Source organism: Camelus ferus, chromosome 31 (genome assembly GCF_009834535.1).
Source record: "Camelus ferus isolate YT-003-E chromosome 31, BCGSAC_Cfer_1.0, whole genome shotgun sequence".
Classification (NCBI taxonomy): domain Eukaryota; kingdom Metazoa; phylum Chordata; class Mammalia; order Artiodactyla; family Camelidae; genus Camelus; species Camelus ferus.
Window position 1 is genome coordinate 2,949,028 of NC_045726.1, and position 20,769 is coordinate 2,969,796.

At 36.8% G+C, this 20,769-nt stretch overlaps 1 protein-coding gene across 1 annotated transcript in view; it reads right to left on the bottom strand.

Annotated features, from left to right (window-relative positions):
* The window catches only part of LOC102510293 (ankyrin repeat domain-containing protein 26-like), a 52,070-nt gene that overhangs the window by 25,504 nt on the left and 5,797 nt on the right, over window positions 1-20,769 (bottom strand). Inside the window, 10 exon segments of the mRNA XM_032470827.1 lie at window positions 6,631-6,885; window positions 8,643-8,715; window positions 8,902-8,930; window positions 9,553-9,591; window positions 11,360-11,453; window positions 15,744-15,813; window positions 16,189-16,240; window positions 16,853-16,999; window positions 19,067-19,149; window positions 20,583-20,720. Of these exon segments, the coding sequence (XP_032326718.1) occupies window positions 6,631-6,885; window positions 8,643-8,715; window positions 8,902-8,930; window positions 9,553-9,591; window positions 11,360-11,453; window positions 15,744-15,813; window positions 16,189-16,240; window positions 16,853-16,999; window positions 19,067-19,149; window positions 20,583-20,720 (980 nt within the window).

A 20,769-nucleotide genomic window follows, 5' to 3' on the forward strand; every position in this document is an offset into this window, starting at 1 on the left:
CACTGCAGCCCGGCTTCCATGGGGACATATTATTGAAACTACTTCTGGTCAAAGGCACTTGTCCTCATCTTAGCCTTTCGGCAGAGTTCCTCCGACACAGTTGAGAATTCCTCTTGCCTTGGCCTTTGCACCATATGCTGCTGTTCTATTTCCAGAGAAGGTAATCACTGCTAATACGTCTTCACCTAGAAATAAAGAATTTGTAGATTTTACCTGCCACAATCCTTGATCTCCTTCACTTAAACTGCTGTTGTCATTCACGTGTAGGAGACCACCAGCCAGTGAGGCAGTCTTCGCAAATACACGTGAAGTCACAGATGCTTTTAATGTCCGTTTTCCACTTTCATTCTTTACTTCCGTCATACACAAGCCAGGAACAGCTACTGTAAAACAATCCATAAAAAAGCCAATTTTTAAAAAATAATTCTACTGATAAATTAAAAAACAATTTTTTGTAAAATTTCAACTCTTACCCATCTTCAATCATTTATTAATTCACAAAATGGTTATCAAGTGCCAACCATATGCAAGGAAACAAATTCTTGCTTCAAAGACAGATACACAATTATGATACAATGTGATACACAAGAGCTGACATGTGGAAAGTAAAGTGAGCAGAAGGAAGGCTTTACAGAAGAGGGGAAATAAACAGGAGGTCATGAGCAAAAGAGACAGGAGGAAATTATTCTACTTAAGAGATTAGAATGTGAGCACAAAGATCAGGCACATGGCATTTAGGTGTGTCCTGGGAACCTGGAAGGAAGAGTACAAAATACATGGAAGCAAGTAGAGAGATGAGTCTGGGAAGAAATTCTGAACAATATCCAGGAAAATAATACTCACCTACTGTTGAATACTGATCTAGGCTTACCTATCAGAATTTCCCCTCTTCCTCTGCTGAGTTAATCCTTTGTAATAACTGCCATCACACATGGTTTCTGATCCTTTCAGTTCACTACTTTTGTTCTTGTTCTCTTCTACTTCAACCTTTAGTGAAATTAGTGAAAGTTTGATACAAAGGGTAATTATCACTTTATTCATTATAAAGCCTTTTTTTCATTCATTTTATCATTTGACTCAGAGTTTGCCCTGATTTCAATGATTAAAATATTTTTGTGCTTATTTTAATTTTATCATTTCAAGTCATTGAAATGTTTGTAAATTCTGCTTCTTTCTCTTTGAGGAAAAGAAACAGAATTTCTAAAATTTCAAAAAGGACTTTCTGAGTGTTGTGCTCTTACATCCACTCTTCCCCATGTGAATGGCAGAGACAAAGAAATAAAAAGACAAAGGCATAAAATTTGTCCTCTCCTGTCTTTACCACCTAGATTTTGTATTAAACAGCCAGATTTAGAAGATGTCACACCTTGGTGCTTCAGTAACAGAAAGGAAACATTCTTCTTTCTGTGCTAAAGCTATCCTTTCCCCACTACTTTTTATAATTCTTGTTTCATTTGGATCCTGGGGTATCAAAAAAGTGGTGTTTAATAAAATATATAAACCCAAGTTTACTGAAAGGAGCAGAGTGAAACTGATGAATTGCCAGTAAGTGTGGAATTCTGCAAAAGGAATAATGCTTCCCAATTTCACATTCAATAACCATGACCATTTTATAGCTCGATGGCATAGGAGTAATGAATGATCTACTTTAGCCCCACTGTTTACTGAAAACGGGAACACAACCAAGAAAGGTTAAGTGATTTGTCCAAACTCCCTAAAGCAGTATTCCCCAGCATTTTACGGTGTCAAAAGAGATGATACAATTCTGTAACACTGAATCTAATAAGCTACCAAATAAATTCATCAAATTGATCAGATAAGTTAAAAGTGTGACTTTGGCAAAGTTGGGGGCAGGGCTCATCTCCTTTTTCTATTAAAGGAGAACACCTTCAGATTTCTATCTTTAACACTCTTTGCACCTCACACAAAAGAACACACACATTTTAAAAATCTATTACTAGAAGTAAAAAAAAAATCATTCAGTGCATCTCAAAACTCAAGTTTTCTCCTTTGGAGATAAATACTGAATTTTTTTTGCTGAGGGTTCATACTACCTATATGATAAAATCATACATGTCAAAACTTACTACATTTTATTACATAATACAATGTAAGTGTCTGACTCAACAGAAACACCCGAAAGTGGTGATTCAAGAATATGTGGGAGCACATGTATTTGTTCTTAAGAATATCTCAAAGTGGCCATGATGGAATTCTGAGTGTTCAGTGATCAGTAAGACAGATAAGCCCGCACTCACTAAAGCACAATACACAGATCACTTTAGTGGGAGTGTGTGCTTGTATCCCTTCTCTCAGTCACTGCTTCCTTCCCATTCTATGGAAGTGCAACTTACATTTAAGCCAATAGATTAAAACAAAAAAACAAACAAAACCCTTGAGCTTATTATATTTCCTAAGCCATTTCACTCGCGTTTATTCTGGCTCAGGTCACGTGGCACACAGCTGAATTACTTTCCCACTTCATACGAAAGACTGGCACAGAGACTTAGGTTGATTAAAGAACAAAACCCAGGAAAATACTTCCCTGAGTTCCTGTTATTTAGATGGCAGAAATAGTCTGTTTCTACACGATTACATATTTAGATGACCCCGTTTTATACATAGGCTATTTTCATAAGTGGAAAATCAGATCAAATATGGATCAGAATGGAAGAGATTATTGATAAAGAGAAAAAACAGAGTAGCAGCAGAGGAACCTCTACCTCTTTCTGAAGCTGAATTTTCTTTTTCCAAAGCCAGGAATTCTACTTGTAACATGCCTACCTCATTCTGAAACCTTTGCATATCTTGGTGCTAAATCTTTTAGATATACTTTGGATGTTCTGTTACCATTTGATGGAGAAGAACTCACATTTCCTAATTCAGGGTCCATGATTTTAGTTATTAGCACCGCAGTTATCTGCAAGCAATGGCTTCTGGAGCTGGTCTTGTATTGGTTTGGTTTTCTTGTAAGTATTTGAAACAGCAGACATATTGTGACTTTTTATTTGAATCGTGTGTTTCATCTCACTGGAGCGGGCAAGCCACAAACCAAAAAGGCTTTCAGGATCACTTACCTGAGGTGCACGGCCAATGTCTGATTTCCAGTGAGTATTTTGGTTCCTTTTTTGTTTTCTTTTTGTATCAAATTCTTGGTCTTCTTTCACTTTAAATGGAACTCGGTTCCTTACTTCATTTTCTCTATCATTATAAAAACTCCTCATTTTTGTTAAAAACATGTTCAGTGTCTGGCTTATCACTTTCATCTAACTTCTTTTCATTTAAATAAAGTTTTGAAGATGGCTGGCAACCATACTCTGTTGACTCAGACTTGGAATAAGATGGAAAAACTTTTTCAAGACTGGGCTCTTTGTGTTCAGAGAATGCCTGGGATCCTACAGAGACAGAGGCTCCAGGTGCATCTTTTTCCTCACTAGTCAAATATATTATCTGTCACATTGGAAGGTAGTTCCTTTAAATCACCATGTAGTTCAGAGTTGTCACGTAGTGACCCTCCCTTACGATGAAAAATAATTTTGCATTTTTCAAGGATTTTACTGATTTTCTGATTTGCCTTCTTTGTGATAAATTCGGAAGTATTTTTCCAGTCCAATTTGCCTTGTTTGACCCACATGTCCTCATGCTTCTCCACACAAGAATGTTTTGAAGATACAGGTACGTCCTTTCTGTCATGTTCCATATTCATTTCTGGTTCTCTAGGCATTTTTTGCAGATGCACAAGTGAAAGATTAATCTGCTTGATTTGATCTTCAGATTTCTTTTCTTTCACAGTACATGCTTGTAAAACACATTTATCCTTAAGTAGTCAAGTATGGATAAAGAAAAATTAGAAAATAATTAAAATTTAACAAACCAATCTATGTTTGGCTACTCACAAACTAAGAAGTAAAACATAACTTGCCTTAGCCTTGAAATAGGAGAAAAACAGGAACTCAGAAACCTAACTTTGTCACTGTTTGTTTGAACTAAACAATTCACACATGTTAAATCTACCAAGAATTAGAGATTAGATTTTTAACATTACAAAGATTTCCTCACTAAAAAATATTTCACCTCTCATACCTTAAATAGTGAGCCCCTCCAGTGCATGTAAAGATTTTTTTTAAAGGACTAATAACTGGAGAATAAGCAAACTGTGAATTATTAGGTGCCAAAATCAATTAACATCAATCAGAAAGAGGAACAAATTCCTGAATTTTAATGCAAACGATATACTATGATAGTGATTTATCTCAATATGTATTCTCTGCATCCACCGAGTTATATTATACTCTAACATTCACTAGTGAGAGTGAATAAAAGAATTTTTAATAATACTTACTGATTTCCTACCCTGAAATGAAATAAGTTAGAAAGTTTTTGTTTGTTCCCTAACAGCAAAGGTCCAATCCTGGAAGGTTTGATTCTCTTACTAGGCAGTTGGGTTGACTCTATGACCCCTATTCTCTCCCTGATTGTAGATTCTGAAATCGATTACATAGAGATCACAAGACAGAAGAAATCTTTCATCTTGGCATTAATGACTTGCAATTTGAAACTGCAAATTTTGGACCACTGGGAATGACTGTTCCTTACATGAAACTAACTTGGTGGCCATCACTGCTATATTATTTACAATTTCAACTGCTTAATCACATGATTTAATATTTGATATCACCCTCTTTATCATGTGAGGAAGTTATAAAAATGGAAGAAGTAAACAATATTCAGGAAGGTTTTTTGCCTCAATTCCAAGGATAAAGTTTAACTATAAATTATTATAGATCCTAAGAATACTTTAAGTTTTGTAATTAGATAAAATGCTATTAAAAACTAAATATTAAATAATTATTTATTGACTTTAAAAGTCTAGTTTGAAAGGCAATTTCTCTTGAACTGTGTTATTAAAGCACAGAAAACAGTATTAAACAGAAATTTAAATTTACATTTTCACATACCTGTGAGTGGTTATTTTCACTTCCATCAAGTCTTTCTTGCTCTTCCTCAGATGTCCCTTTCTAAGTCTAGGTCTGCTGAAAAAATGAATATGCTTAGTTAAAATTCCCTACTTAGAACAGCTAGATAAAAGGCATCATCTTTATAAAAACATAAAACACATTTCATCAATTGACAGTTTAAATTAAGCTTAATCTTTAGCTGGATATTTACTTCTTTAAGAAATACTTCTAATTATCTAAAACTTCAACAAACTATTTGGGAAATACTAGATGTTACCAGATTAAAGGCATACAAACATCTCAAAGTTTCACTCACAAATTGATTCACCAGACATGAACAAAACAAAGAGAAATAAAACCAAATTTAAAAATACAGTAGAAATATACAAAGTCACAATAGACTCTATTCTCCTAACAGTACCTTTTTAACAACATACCAAGCTTCAAGAGCAATGTTATTCATGGTTTCCAAAATTACTGTTACTTTTTATGCTTTTATCTTTCCTTAATCTGAAACGTTTCCCTCTATTGTTCTGACAAGTTCCTTTTCCTCTTTGAAGACTCAGCCTGCTCTGTGAAGTCCTCCTTGATTGCAGCTGTCTTTCTGCAGAGACACAGGGATCTCTTTCCTTGGAGCTACCTTGGTACTTCACAGACTTTTCTAGTGTGTCTTCACCAGCTGAACTGTAAACTATTTCTTTACATGTCTATCCTCTTTGCTCCTCTGCTGCAGAGGACAAACTCTTAAAAGTATCTTTGTATAAACAGTATTTATTAGAAAAACTTTGAGTTTATAGCTTGTAGTCACTACTATAGGAGATAACTGAGAATCTTTTGTAAATATGACATTAATTCTACAGGTAAGGAAAGAAAAGAAAAAACTATAGGAGCAGAAAAAATATTGTATGACTTACTACTACAGCTCTGATTATATCACTCATTAAGGCACTAAATTAATTGGTATATAAAGTAGAACACATATTAGATGTGGTTAATCAACAGACTGGCTATCCTAGAAGAATTAGAATTGATATTCCATATATTATTTTTAAGTGATAAAGCACTCCTTAAGAACCAATATCCTTTTCGCCCTGTCAATCCATTAAAAATAATAAAACAAGCTGATATACTACGTGGACACAGTTAAGAAGGAGGTCCTGTGTAGCAAATTCCCAATGACTGCCACTACCGCTGGGAAAGCCACTTCTAAAATACAGAAAGGCAGAGAATATACTAGAAATATTTTGATATTTAGTTGCAGAGGTGCTTTTTCAGTTACACTGAATATAGCTATAAGAAACATTTATAAATTCAGAGCTAGATAAAAATAAAGCTAAGAAACCATATTTTCAGAAGGGTATCTTTGGATGTCCACCTAGGTTTCCCAACTAGTCACAAAGCTCTGGACATCATCCTCCTACCCGCTCTCAGGAGCGTGCTAAATACTAGTCTGAACGAACTTACTTTCTCCTAATTCTCTTTGCTATTTAATATGTTGCTTTGGTCAGAGGATGAATGTAAATGTCATGCCAAAAGGTACTGTCTGGTTGTAGGTTGCATAAAAGGAGTAAACACAAAGGCGATCCTGCCACAAAGTGATTTCTGCAAAGTCAGAGTACGGTGAAGCCACGCACAGGTAGACTATGGCTAGTTCTCTATGCTGCTCTATTACCTTCTTGGCTGCTTCTGTTCTCTGGCAGCTGTGGTTCACACAGGCCACGGAGCGCTGCATTTTCTGACAGAGACATGGCTTCAATATTCATCCGGTCTTTATCTACTATGGCCGTCTGCCTCAGTTCTGTGGGTGCTGACTGGTTTGTGGTCACTGATTGTGATACCAAAGGACATTTATCAACTTTCAAATGCTCAGCTCTTTGACCAGCCTCATTATTGAGGCTCAAACTAGTAGAATCCCAGTCTGAAGGATCTGAAAACAAAGTTTCCACTTATTAGAATGTGAATAACAATACAAACTTGACTAACTTGTACAAATTCTCTTTCCAGAGCAGCAGCCCCACGTCCTCCTCTCCCCCTATACACACTGCTCCTTCCCAGCTGGTTGTACTTTACATGTCATTGCTGTTCACATAGGGAACCACTGTCTCTCTTTTTTCTACTTTTAATTTCCTAGTATTACTTATTTGGATTCACTCATCACTCTCTATAAAACAGTCTATATTCCATAAGAGCTTTATGAATAATTATGATTCTTCAACATATGAATTTTTTCATTAACAAAATGTATGTCTAACCAGCCATTTACTAGACGTTTAAATATGCATGACAGTATTGTGTCCTAGACACATGGGCTTTAAGAAAAATTTACTGAATGGTACTACTTAAATTACAATGAGACAGTCTTTCCTCAATGTACCAATATCTTCAGAATTCTTACCTTAAGCCTTGGATAAACATCATAAATTTATATAAGAAAGGATAGCCTTGAGTGACTAATTTTCTCCATATAAAAATAGGATAAGTCTAGGTACAAACTAGATCCAAAGAGTACAGAGTGCCACGAGGCAGGGAATATATAACAAAAATGTTTTCCTTTTCTTAAAAGAATTAAGTTGTTAGATGTAAACTTTTAGAGACAAGTTAAAGAAAAAAAGGCAAGAAATGTAGAAGTGAACTTTAAAGCCCACTTCATCACAAGGGCCCCTTTATCATTTCACATCCATGAACCCTGTTTAAAACAGCAGTTCTCAAGTGTCATCTGACAAGCCCTGAAGTCCCAAGTTCCCTCCATCTAGGGAGTCCAGGAGGTCAAAACTAATTTCACAATAATACTGAACGCTATTTTCATTCTCATTCTCCATTAAGTGTGCAGCGGAGGCTTTCCAGATACATGACATGTGATAACATCATAGCTCTAATGGCTAATGGAATGTTTGTGTGTGCTTGTTTTTTAAATCTTTCAGTTTTATTTTCTAATATACTAAACATCAATAGATACAACCCACTTAAAAGTTCTTCAGAATTCTCAATAATTTTTAATACTATAAAAAATATCCTAAACCCCAGAACTTTTAGGATTATTGTTTTAAAAGATCATGTCTACCAAATACTAAGGTAGGACTAATAACTTCCATCATTTTTAATAATCAAAGACAACACACACACACACACACACACACACACACACTCCTAATCAAAACATTCAGTTGGCTTAAGATCTTTGGGCTAGGGAAATAGCTCAGTGGTAGAGCACATGCTTAGCATGTACAAGGTTCTGGGTTCAATCCCTAGGACCTCCATTAATAAATAAATATAGAAATAAATATCATCAATGTGATAGCACTAGATGAAATAATTAAAGTGAAATATGACTGACATGTTAGCAAGTGAAGCTTTACCCTACGTAAAGGCCAGAATTCAATTAAGCATTTTAAAACTCTGGAAAAATCTTAGAACCTAATAATCAATCTCTCAGAATCCCTGAGAAGTACAGGGACTCCAAACTGAGCACTTTAGTGTCTCCCAACATCAATAGAAACATCCAAGTCAAAGCTACCATTTTAAAAATCTATTTCTTATGCTTATATATATTTTTCAAACATGGATACCAATAATAACATCTGCCTTACTTATGTCATCTTTCAATTAAATTTGAAAAAATAAAAGGAATTAGAAATAAGAACACTGTACTTCATTTCAGAGTTAAATTTGTATTGCAAAATTTACCTGATTTCAATCTTTGTAAATTCTTCATTTCTCCTGTTTTATTAGGAACAGAATCTTTCACTCCAACTGCAGGCTGAATGGTTTTTGAAACAAACTGATTAATAATGTACATTTGATACGATCTGTAGCAATAATTCAAGGGGGGAGGGTCTAGCTCAGTGGCAGAGTGCCTGCTTAGCAGTGCATGAGGTCCTAGGCTAAATTCCCAGTACCCTCATTAAAAAAAAAAAATTCAAGATAAAAGTATAAAAGTTTTTACCTTCAGGTGAGGATATTTTTCAGTAGAATCTAAAAGCCAAAAGGGACACATAATCAATTATAAGTAAATATGAAAGCCAACTATCCAGTCATGCAGTTAGTACTGAGCGCAATCCTCATGCTTGCTTTGGAAATGAACACGTTAGGTTTCGGTGTTTTGTTTTTCAGGGGCAGTTAGGACAGCAACAAGGCAGAAATAGAAATCCATTATAGATACTGAATAAAGAGCAGGAATATAGGTTTAACAAAACATGCAGTTAAGATTTCAAAAGTACGATTATGCTTCAAATGACTTTATAAACTAGAAAATGTGCACATATACAAATGTGAACATGCTGCCTGAGGAGGAGAAAAGCGATCTTTAATCAGAGGAACAAGTCACGGCTCCAAGAAGACAAATGTGAAAGCTGACGGTAAAATGCAACAGCACATCTTCATGCGACTGACACCATTAGACTACAAGTATTTATCATGCTCTTCAATTCGTCCTGTGATTTAGGAAGTCCACAGTTGTGATGGCAGTTCATTTGAATGTGCAATTCACTTCTCGTCAGAGAAAGTGTTATGAATTGATCAGCTTGGATACACACTTGTAGAATAATCGTTCATAAGCATTTTTTCCCATACCCACATGGGCTGTTGGTATGCCTACATTTCTTGGACCCTCTAGCCATCAAAGTTTCTTGATCCACTCATGCAAGAAAGAATGTATACTGAGTTTTCAATATTGAAATCTGGTGATCAAAAAAAAATTCATTGCCACAGAATTATTAGACATTAAAAGTCTTTTATATTTCAAAACCTGTGTAGTATTCACTGAAAATAACAACTTTAGCATTTATGGAATGAATTCTATTAATTTCTTTTATTTCCAAAATTGGTTTGGTAAATCAGGCTAATGTTTAAAAGCATTTCTGTGAAATAACTATCTTATCAAAAAATTAGGTATCAGTAAAAAAAAAAAAACAAAAAAAAACCACAGCCAATGCTTCATATTCAAATTAATCTCACTTGAATAACAAATACCAATACAACATATATCTTTGAAGCCTGATAGGAGGAGTAGCTGTGGTTTACCCCAATTCTAGGCCACCTCCTGATTCCAGTATTCTCTGGAGTGGCAACGATCTAACCTTGCTTCTGTGTAAATATACTGACGCCATCGAAAAGGAGTTCTCGCAAGTTTCCCCTCAATTCCAAAATCACCTACCTGCGGCCTTTTTTCCCTCCTTCCTTCCTTTCACTTTCCTCTTCAAAGGTACCTCTAGATCTGTGGTCTTAATTCTTCCCCTTCTCTATTCTTTGGACGGATGATGCCCACCACTTCTTTTCCCTCTCTGCTTAGCAGCAGTATCTTACATCTCTAATTTCTACTTCAACTCTTTGCCTCGCTCTGGCTATGAACGTGCTCAGAAAGAAAAACAAAATCGTGCTTTTCCTTGATGCTGTTATGTCTTTAACTCCCCAGCGGCTCTTCTTCTAGATTCCCCTAAACACAAGTCTACCCTTTGAGCGTGATCTGAAGACCAGCAACAAGGGCATCACCTGAGAGCTTGTTAGAAATGCAGACCCACTGCTCAGAATGTGCACTTTTCACTGGGTCCCCAGGTGACTGAGTAAAATGTGAGAAACTCTGGTCTATACCGAGTCTGCTTCTACAGCACTCGGACTTAACTGATCCTTCTGAAATCCAGCCGCACGCGTCTCACTGTAACACTTCCCCAAAAGCTGCATCAGGAGTTGCAGACTTTCCAGTGGACTCTTTACCAGGCTCCAGCGCCCCTGACCTCCCCGGAATGCACCTGCCCTCTTCCTCTTTCCCACTCTCTTCTGTTGGCCTATGAGACACCATCCTATAAGGCAGCAGCACGCTGCATGACACGAAGGTCCAGACATTGACAGCTGACCACACATGCCTGTGCTCACCCACGGCAGGCACACCCAGCTCTGTATGATCAGGTACCGCAAGTCCTCACTGCCTTCCTAACGGTCAGGGGACGGGGGAGTGGAACATTCTGCTGTGCTTCCCGGACAAGCTTTGGTGCTGGAAGAAGCTCACTTCATACCCACCTCATTTCAAACACTCCTCTTCCTTCTTCTAAAGAACTATTCTACATTCATTACCACCTCCTGCCAGGGACCCCCCTCCTTTTCCTTCATTTACTCCCCTCCTCTCTACCTCTCTCATTCTTCGCTCCCTCCTTCCCTCCTCCTGATTTCCTGACTGTCCTCAGGTCACAGAACATCTTGAAAGAAAGCTAACAACTGAGCTCCTTAAACAGCATTCTAGTTTAATCTCTTGCTGACACCCGATAAGATATACGATTTACTTCCTTTCCTCCTCTTTTTTCTCACTATACGTTCAACAGGTGATTTTCTTTGGTTGAGAGAACAGATCCAAATCCTTGTTTTAAATCAACATTCTGTCAAATGACTTTTTTATAAAATACAGTGCTTACTTTCTATTTGTCCATTTAATGTATTTTTTTCTCTTAGACCTGCAGCTCCAGATAAATGATCAACATGGTTCGGTAGTTGAATCTTGGAGGTACTCTGTTAAAATTAATATTAATAATGAGTTGCATAAAGATTTCCTGATCCCTTTCTAAGAAAATACCTGTGTTTCCTACATTATTATTTTTTAATTTCCTACTTTAAAAGCAATTAGACTTAAAAACAAAATAAGCATATCCTGGAAACCCAAACATTTAAATAGAAAATTTCATATACACTCTCTAGATCAAGTCTATCTTTTATCTTCAGTTGGCTTTTGACTCTGTAAACTGAGCATGGAAAGCCAGAGCAAATATTTTCATAGACAAAATACTGACCTACGTGCAGATTTCAACAAAGAATTAACTTCAAAACACCTAATTCCATTTTGCATTCATCGACAAAAGAAGAGGACATTTAAAAAAATGCATATTTTTATATGTATAACTAAATTGCCTTGCAGTACACTTGAAACTAACATTATAAACTACACTTCAATAAAAAGTAAAATTGAAAATATACATATTTAAATATATTCTTTAATAAGTATACGTGCTATAAATTTAAAATGTTTCTTAGGACAGATACTGTTTTTAATACTAAAATAACATTCTTGGCATGAAAAGAAGCCTTGGAGTCTGTCATGTTGAGTATCAACAGAACACTGTGGAAACTGCTACATTTCAGTAAACAAAGGCTTAGCGGAATCTAATTATTTGATAAAACTTTTATTGATAGGAAAAATAGTTGAATAAAGTACCAAAGTAGAAAGAAAAACATTTATGTTTAAATTTACAGCAGAGAAATTTTAAATGTAGCTATGTAGCTCTTCAAAAAAGTACCATAAGCTTTACCTTACTTAGGGAAGAATAAGAACACTGTTTAGTGACCACCCGCATGTGCCAGACCCTTATGATGCACATTCTCTTCTCTACACACAACAATAATAAAAGTGATTCTAAGGACGGTTACACACTTGCTGCTTCCTGGCCACTCCAAGATGCTGGAGCACCGTGATGAGCAGATGGGACCCGCTGTTCTCTCTGTCTGGAACAACCCTCCCCTGGACCTTCGTGTGACTGGCTCCTTCCTGTCGGTCACCTGGCAGCTTTGGTCACACTCAGCTCTTTTCTACCTAAATTCCACCCTTACTCCACCCCTGTCCTAACTACAAACTCCCCCACTGTTGTCTAACCTAATGTTCTCCACGTTCCTTATGTGAAGGACTTACTGTCCCTGATAAAGTGTTGCTGCTTACTTGTTCTTCTGTTCCTGCCACTACAGCCTAACCCCTCAACTACTACATTCGGTGTCTAACTGCCTTGGTGCTAGTTGGTGTTCAGCAACAGGAATTTATTTAAGGTCAAAACATCTAAAGTCCCCAGAAGGCGTCAAGTACCAAAGCACTACATACCTATCAGAGATGTCCAGTAATAGTTTACTGGCACTTAACATACCCCAAATGAGAACTCCCCATGCCCGCTCTTTCCCATTTTATTGTCCTTCAGATTTTAAAAAAGTGTCCTCAACACTTCAGTAGGCCACTAGTGGCCTCTGTGATCATTCTGTCTTACATTTCTATAGCACCCTTTACAGTTGACAATGTGCTTCACATTTGTTGCCACAGTTTTCTTTATGACACATAACCTGAGAGCTAGGTATCAGTACCATGTTTTTGAACAAGGTCACTGACATTCAAACAAATCAGACAAGTGTTTCCAAGATCCCACAGTGGGTCAGAACCAGGATGCTATGTCTGCTGACTTCAAGTACAGTGCTGTGCCACCAGGCAGGAGCTGCCGGGATCCAAGGGCTCAGGCTCTTCTTACCTCTTTCCACGGCTATCACCTTGGAATAGGTCATCACTACCCTGTATTTAGCTTTCTTCAAGTTTGGTCGCCATAAAGGTACTCAGTGCACGCTATTTTCCCTACCCAAAATGGGCTGTCCTCATTAAAACATCACTAAACCAAACTGCTGGTATTTTAAACCCACATACTTATTACTATTCCCCATGCTTTTGCTTCTCCTGAAATGTTCTTTGCAGATCTAATTGACAATCCAAATATAATAATACTTTCAAATCACAAGCACTGTCTTTTCAAGGTAAAAGTGGTTTTTGTGTGTGTGGGTTTTTTCTTTTTTTAGTACAACCTGTTTCTCTCTGAATCTAAGAGTTTTACATATTCATTTATAACAAAGAAACATCTGGTCACAGGCTGACCAAGAATTATTTTTAGTTTTTAGAAAATGTAACTTCAGAACCCAAACTGATTCCCTATGACTTCTAAGCCTTGGTTTTTGCACTACATACACCAGTTTCATTAGGTGAGTCTGAAAAATTAACAGAAGTGCACTCTGCAGTGGTATGACATGTAGCACGGAATGACTTTACTAAGTGTGGGTTAAAATGAGGAAAAAATTTTGCTGGGCAAATGTAAAAGTGAGAAAGTGAAGTCAAAACATCCCTCCATTTATGTTTTAACATGACTAGTCAAGTACAAACTTAAGGCAAGAAAAAAAGGAAAATGTAAGTATAACAAGGCATGTGGAGAAATATATATATTTCAGCATTTATATATAATAGATCGGTGATGTATCAGTATTGTCAGGGATATACTATGAATGAAAGCCTCTGTTTTACCTTTTTATTATATATATAAAAATATATAAATTATATATGCAAGCATATACATTATTCTTCAGCAAGTTTTATAAAAACATCAAAATATATGATACATAAAACAAAGGCCTTTGTTCATTGTATATCCCAATACTGACCTGTATTACTCTACAACCATTTGTTTGTAAATACCACTATAAGTAAGAGTTACATTTTGTCACTAGAAGTCACTCAATTGAACATGGTCGTCTCACTACCTGAACGTTGTAAATTATTACTAGAGAGAGAGAAAAATAGATTTTAGAAAGTTCCTAACACATCAACTTTCCAGCTAGAGAAAGAACAGGGAATCAGGATTCTAAGGATAATATATAGCTTGAAAAGATATATTGAATGGAACATGAGAGGGGGCTAAAAAGAAGGTTAAAAAGTTTTCATCTCAAATTCTAAGCTCACAATTGGTAGATACTGAAAAACAAACTAACTTATTCCTATTCATCATATACTTCTTATCTATTTCCTTGGCATTTATGATATATTCCCTCTCATAACAACTGAACTTTTACAACCTAAACAAAGGGAATAGAAATTTAAGTCATATTTTTAGAATTCAAATAGATTTCATTATGACATAGTATGCACATTATATTACCTGTACCATCAAATGGATTTCATTATGATAGAGTGTGCATGTTATATAACCTGCAGCATGGTGCAGAATTCCATGTCTCCTCATGCATTCACATTCAAAAAATACTAAAATGCTTCTTACATTTAAGACCTTATTCTAGGTGCTCCAGGAAATGCACAATTATGTTCCCTAATCTCTAGCAGTGTATACTGATGCAGGGGTAATATAATGAGTATGTAAATAACTATACTACAAAGTATCTGAAACTTGAAATTTTAAAATGGGACACGAGGACTAGACATACTTTTTTAAACTATAATACAAAAGAATTCTGAAGTAGGTTTTATCATATGGTTGTTATTAAGAGTCTACTTTGAGAGCTGGTTGTTATTTCAGGGAAAACATGTATTCTTCAATTAGATGAAGAGTTTTGAATATACTCTTAATGGGATAATTTAGAAAACACAGAGGAATGTATAATACGGATTTTGAGAAACAGAGTTTTAATTTCTAAATTTCTATAATTTCAACTATTATTTTAGTCTGAAGGCAGAACCAGAGATAGAAATAAAGTAAAACAAACAAAAAAACCAAAAACCTCTTTCCTCACAACTCTCTGATACCAAAATAAAAAGCGTCCAAGGGAAAAAAAAAGACACATGCTACGCAGTTTTGGAACTGAAGGGCCCCAGGAAGAGTCCATGATTATCACAGTAAGTAACTGTGTGCACTGAAGATGTCACTGAGGCACGAGTATTATACAAGTGCCGTCAGTGTGGTTTAAAAGTCAAAGAACACTTATCCTTGGCCAAGTTTCACACTTCCTCTGTTGTGGGAAATCTTTTCACAGTACAATTTTCCTGTCACTATATATCTTCTAGTCCATTTTGCTTCAGCCTCATCCTCAGTATTTACCAAAGTAAAAAAACAAAAAAAAAACAAAACAACCTGTCATATTTTTATAAAGTGGTTTACTCTAACTTTCTAACACAAACATAAAACAATGATAGGCAGACCACTGCTAAATTTTAAGAGTAAATACTACACAAAACTAAATTCAGAGCAGAAAAATTAATTTCACAAGAGAACACTTTACCTTGGGAGCAAGGTCTAAGTCCTCATCTGATGGAGGCCTTGAATCATCAATATCATGTTTGGGTGAAACTCTTTGGAGCAAAAACACACATCAAAAATGAGTGAGTTCATTTCTTTAAACAAACAGGTCACAAAAGTCTATGCTGAGGGATAAGAAAGCAGATTTGGGAGCCTGGCTGCCTGATGGTCAAGTCACAGGTCAACTACTTGCTAACCATGGAATCATGGGTCAACTAGTCAACCTCCTTAAGCTACAGTTGCCTAATTAACAGTAAGCTATAACAGCACAGCTACTCTGCAAAGCTGTTGTGGTGACTGTACGAGGTAACTAATGTCAAGTACATAACACGGTGTCTAACCCAGAGTAGGACACTCAACAAGCCTTGTTTCTTTTCTCTGTGTTCCCTTAGTCAACATGTAATTTTTAAAAATCCATAAAATCCTACCTGATGACAGAGATATCTTCATTACTCGGTGAAACCTCAACCACTAAATCCACTATTAAAGAAAAAAAGTAAAATAGACTTCATATCAGCAATAGAAAAATACAGAATATTGAAAGTATAAGGCCAATGTTCTGTTAACAAGCATTCCCTTGGGACCACAGCTGGAGACTACACACTTGAGTGAATACTGAGTATACTCCTGGTAGATAATTAATGCATAAAAATCACTTCCCCTCCTTTATATCAAAAAAAAAAAAGGGTGTTTATCCAAATTTGGTATCTTGAAGTGAACTGCTGTTTACAAGGGCCAAAATCCCAACCAAACTTTACAAGACTCACAAAAGAATGATATTCATTAGTAGAATCAGTACCATAAACTGAAAATGTCAAGCTCACACAGCGTGGTGTTTCCGGACGATACCCATGGGACTAACCCACCCTGCCATTTGGCTTTGTCAGCCTCATGTTATCGGGGCATGGTCATCCCTATTCGCTCACATATGGTCTAGGGCTGCCTTCACACTGCAATGGCAGACATGAGTAGATGTGACAGACACCACATGGCCTAAAATATTGACTCTCTGGCCCTTTATACAAAAAGCTTGTGCATCTCTGTTTTATGTCATAACCAGGAAACTCTAAGGCTCAAATCGAATCTTCTTACTCTTCTGCTCAACATTCTTCAGTGAATCCATGCAGCTGCCATTGCTGGTTCCCAACTCAACCATTTCTTCATCGTCCTTGCCGGACAACTGCAACTTTTCTTGGATGTTTTCTGCCCCAGTATGCGAAGAAGGTAAACTCTCCTTAGCTGCAAAAAGAGAAATGATTATTCTGCAGTCATCACAGTAACTACATCTCCTTCCCCCATGGCTGCTTTAGGAATGAGCATGCAATGTAGCCCAGCCAATAAGATGCTAGGGGAATTCTACCGGAAGCGTCTCTGTTTTCTTCCTCATTAACAGGAAACATGCAGAGAGAAGCAGCCCTCCTCGCCTGCGGATACTGTCACGTGAGAATATGATGCTTGGAGCTGCTGCCAATCAGCAGACCAGGAAAGGCGACATCAAACACCAGCAGCCTCACAGCTGAAGGAGGGACAGCATCTGGGATCCTGATGACATCACCGAACTGTCTAACCAATCCTGACTCCTGTTGCTGTAGCCACTGTTACTTAGAGCTCCTATTATTATTTGCAGCTAAAAGCATTCTGACAGATTTCCCAAGGTCTATAGCAGACCTCCTCCTTTCTATAGTACTAGAAAGGCTTTCAGAAGCGTGCCTGAGCTAGGTAGTCACCTCATTCCCAACCATTCCTACAGCATCCTTCCTGCACCAAAACGAAACTCATAGATCTTGCAAAGTTCACTGGCACATCTTAGCCTCTGCACCGCTGTCCTTTCTGCCAAATGTAATCTTCAAAGATGTTCCGCTCACCAAACACTGCCCTTCTGCCTCCTTCCCTGGCAAATTTCTACTCGCTCTGCATGGCTTACCTGACATCCTACCCACTTTGAAAAACTTCTTTCCTCACCATGGACTTAAAGTATTTGGCACATATTAAATACCAATAAAAATATATATAAAGACAGTTACAAAGTCCTCGAGGGCTCTGGGACACAGTAAGCATAGAATAAACTAAAGCAAATCATAAAAATGGTGATGACAGTAACAAGCTCCTGGAGGCCAGGAACTGTGCTTTTGACCTGTTTGCATTCTGTAACGTCAGAGTGCTGCTTAGTACCTAAACGACACTTGAGAGTCATCTGTTAAGTGGATGAATTAACAGATAAGAATGTTTTCTTTGAAAATCCTGTTTAAAAAAGATACAGACATTAACCAGGGACAACTCTGTTGTGTTATGAGCACCTTGAAGACCAAAACTCTGTCTATTCCATCTTAGTATTTCCTACAACAGAAGTTCTTTCTTGATACAGGTCTACCAAGTTAAAGGTGCCCTCATACAGTTCAGACTGAACAGCACGCTAGGGGTCACGTCTAGGCAACACAGTCTTTTTCTTTTTTATGTGAAGTACTTCTGTGCTTTTACTACAATTTGTTGAGTCCTGAGTTGTGCTATTTGAGTATTTATTATGACAATCCTTTAACTAACAGCAAAAGAAAATCTTGTTCCAACAAAATATAGTTTCACGACAAGTATCCCCAAAAAAAGAAGAAAACATCTGACTCTCATGAAGGCAACATATCTCATTCTTTTTGCACTTCTGAGGCATGCAATCAGTAAGAGAGAGACCTTGTTGGTGTAATGATGTGAAAAGTAACTAGTGCTTCTCAACAAGGCACTGCTTTCCTGACTTCTGCACTATCACTAGGTATCTTTAAAAAACAATCTCTTATTAGTATGCTACACACTGGTTCAGCTGTGCAGTTCTAATTGTTGGCCATTTGTTTACAGCACCAGGAAGGTATTGCTGAGCTCCCAGTTTTAAAGACAATAACTTTTTAGTGAGACTACTCATTATGCAATAACTAGCATTCATTTACCCGATGTAATCCATTTGCTGTAAAAATTAAAAGACCCAGTTCTGTAACAAGGCCAACTTGTTATAATGTTAGAGGAAATGTACAACAAAGTTAAAACCCTGTTTTTCTTATTTACACAAATATATAATATCGGATTTCAGGGGCCATGATTAAATAAATGAATTTCTTTCCAGACAATATTGTCTCAGATTTTAAATTACCTACAATTAACTTAAGTAATTCTGAATACTAGACCATTAAGAAAAAATTAATGAAAAAAATAAAAACACACATGAAATTTATACACTGGCATTTTTCACTGCTCTTTCATTATCAAAATTTCCTCAATCTTACTTCCTTATCTATGGTGGGCCCAACAAGAGTAACTTATTACCAGAACTCTGTCCTAGGTCGCTATTTTGAGGGGGAGTATTTGGTATCTTTTCTTCTCTGTAGTCGACAATCTGCTGGTAAAGGCTATGTATAAAAAATGGGATAAATATTACTACTTGAATACTAATGTGAAAAATAATTACCAAGTATATTAAATTCTTAGATTATTTCAGACAATATCAGAGATAATATCAAAACTTCAACTGTCCCATATACTTCAAATTTGTACAATCTACACTTTTAAATTTAGGATGTATGATTAAAAAAGAAAAAAAAGGTGAAGTAGTCATGAACTGAGGGCAATACAGCTCAGTAAGTTAACTAGAGTGAGCCTGACATATGGAAATTATCTCAAACTCAGAAGTCCCAGCTCTATAACAGCTATTTGTTCCTGGACAAGGTGCTTCTCTTCAGCTCAAAGTCTTCCTTTATAAAACTGGGATCTTACTGTCTTGTTAGGCAGTTAGTTATTAATACTCATAAGAGTATTACAAAGATTTAATGAGATAATGTATCCCCCAGATGCTCAGAGAAATAGTGGAAGAATGGAATAATCTGTTCTTGAACTTTAATGCTGGAACTATTTGAGAATCCCAAATAAAACCCAATGTGTGTTTTTTTCATAAGTGTAACACTTAAATGTGGCAGTTTTCAGAAAATGTTACAAATTATGGTGATTAGCTGTTCTTTGAGGTTTATAATTCAGGGTACCTCAGCTACTATATAACTTGTAGCTAAACTCATTTATAAATATATGACCTCATACAAGCATACGTATGAGAACTAAACAAGCTGTCACGCTGAAGTTTACGTGTCGATCACCACGAAGACCGCGCAAACTGGATCAGCACAGGCATCCCGGGAGCAGAGGTCAATCATGACCCGACTGCAGGACCAGTTTCTTTTTCTTCTTTTAAAACTTTATTAAAGGTCTTTAGAGAGCAACATCCAGACCCCAGACTCAGCTGCCAAGGAGATCCTGTTAAAACTAGTTTTAGTACCAATGCTGCAGCAACAGAATCAAGGGAAACAAGAGAACGATTAGAATGCCCTCACCCTGCCCCAATGCCTTGTGGGAGAGGATTGTCACTGTGGCCTTAGGGAATCCCTTAGGTTCTTGAAAAATTCAAGAGGAAGATTATAGAAGAAAGCCCCCAAAGGAAAATACAGGATTTTCTGCTCTACTAAACATTTCAAGACCCAAATAACTAGTTAGAAAAATCAAATCTGTGACATTATTTGGATCCCATGCATAGGGGTTACACTGGAATGAAATGGAGACCAGTAAGACCCTAAGGATAAAGGTCTTACAAACTCTGAGATAAAGAACCCTGTGCCCACTGCTCCATCTCACTAGTCTGGCCTTTTGCTGGTTTCCAGCTGATGATGCGGAGTGTCTCACTGCCATCCCCAAAGTGCCTGCTCCCAACTAGGAACTCTCACCTGTCATGTAACAAGCAACAGGTCATTTTCAACCTCAGTTTAGAGACAACTGGCATTTTAATGTAAACACTTACTGTTTAAAACCATTACGACAAGCATATCTTTCAGCAGACCATCCTTGAAAATCTAGAGAACAGGCATTAACATGCTTCTGAAGAAGCAGCTTGACTATGTCTGGTGAGTCATGAAATACAGCAAGCATGAGCGCTGATCTAAAATAAAAGAGACAACTTCACCCTTAGGAACTTAGCGTAACTTAAA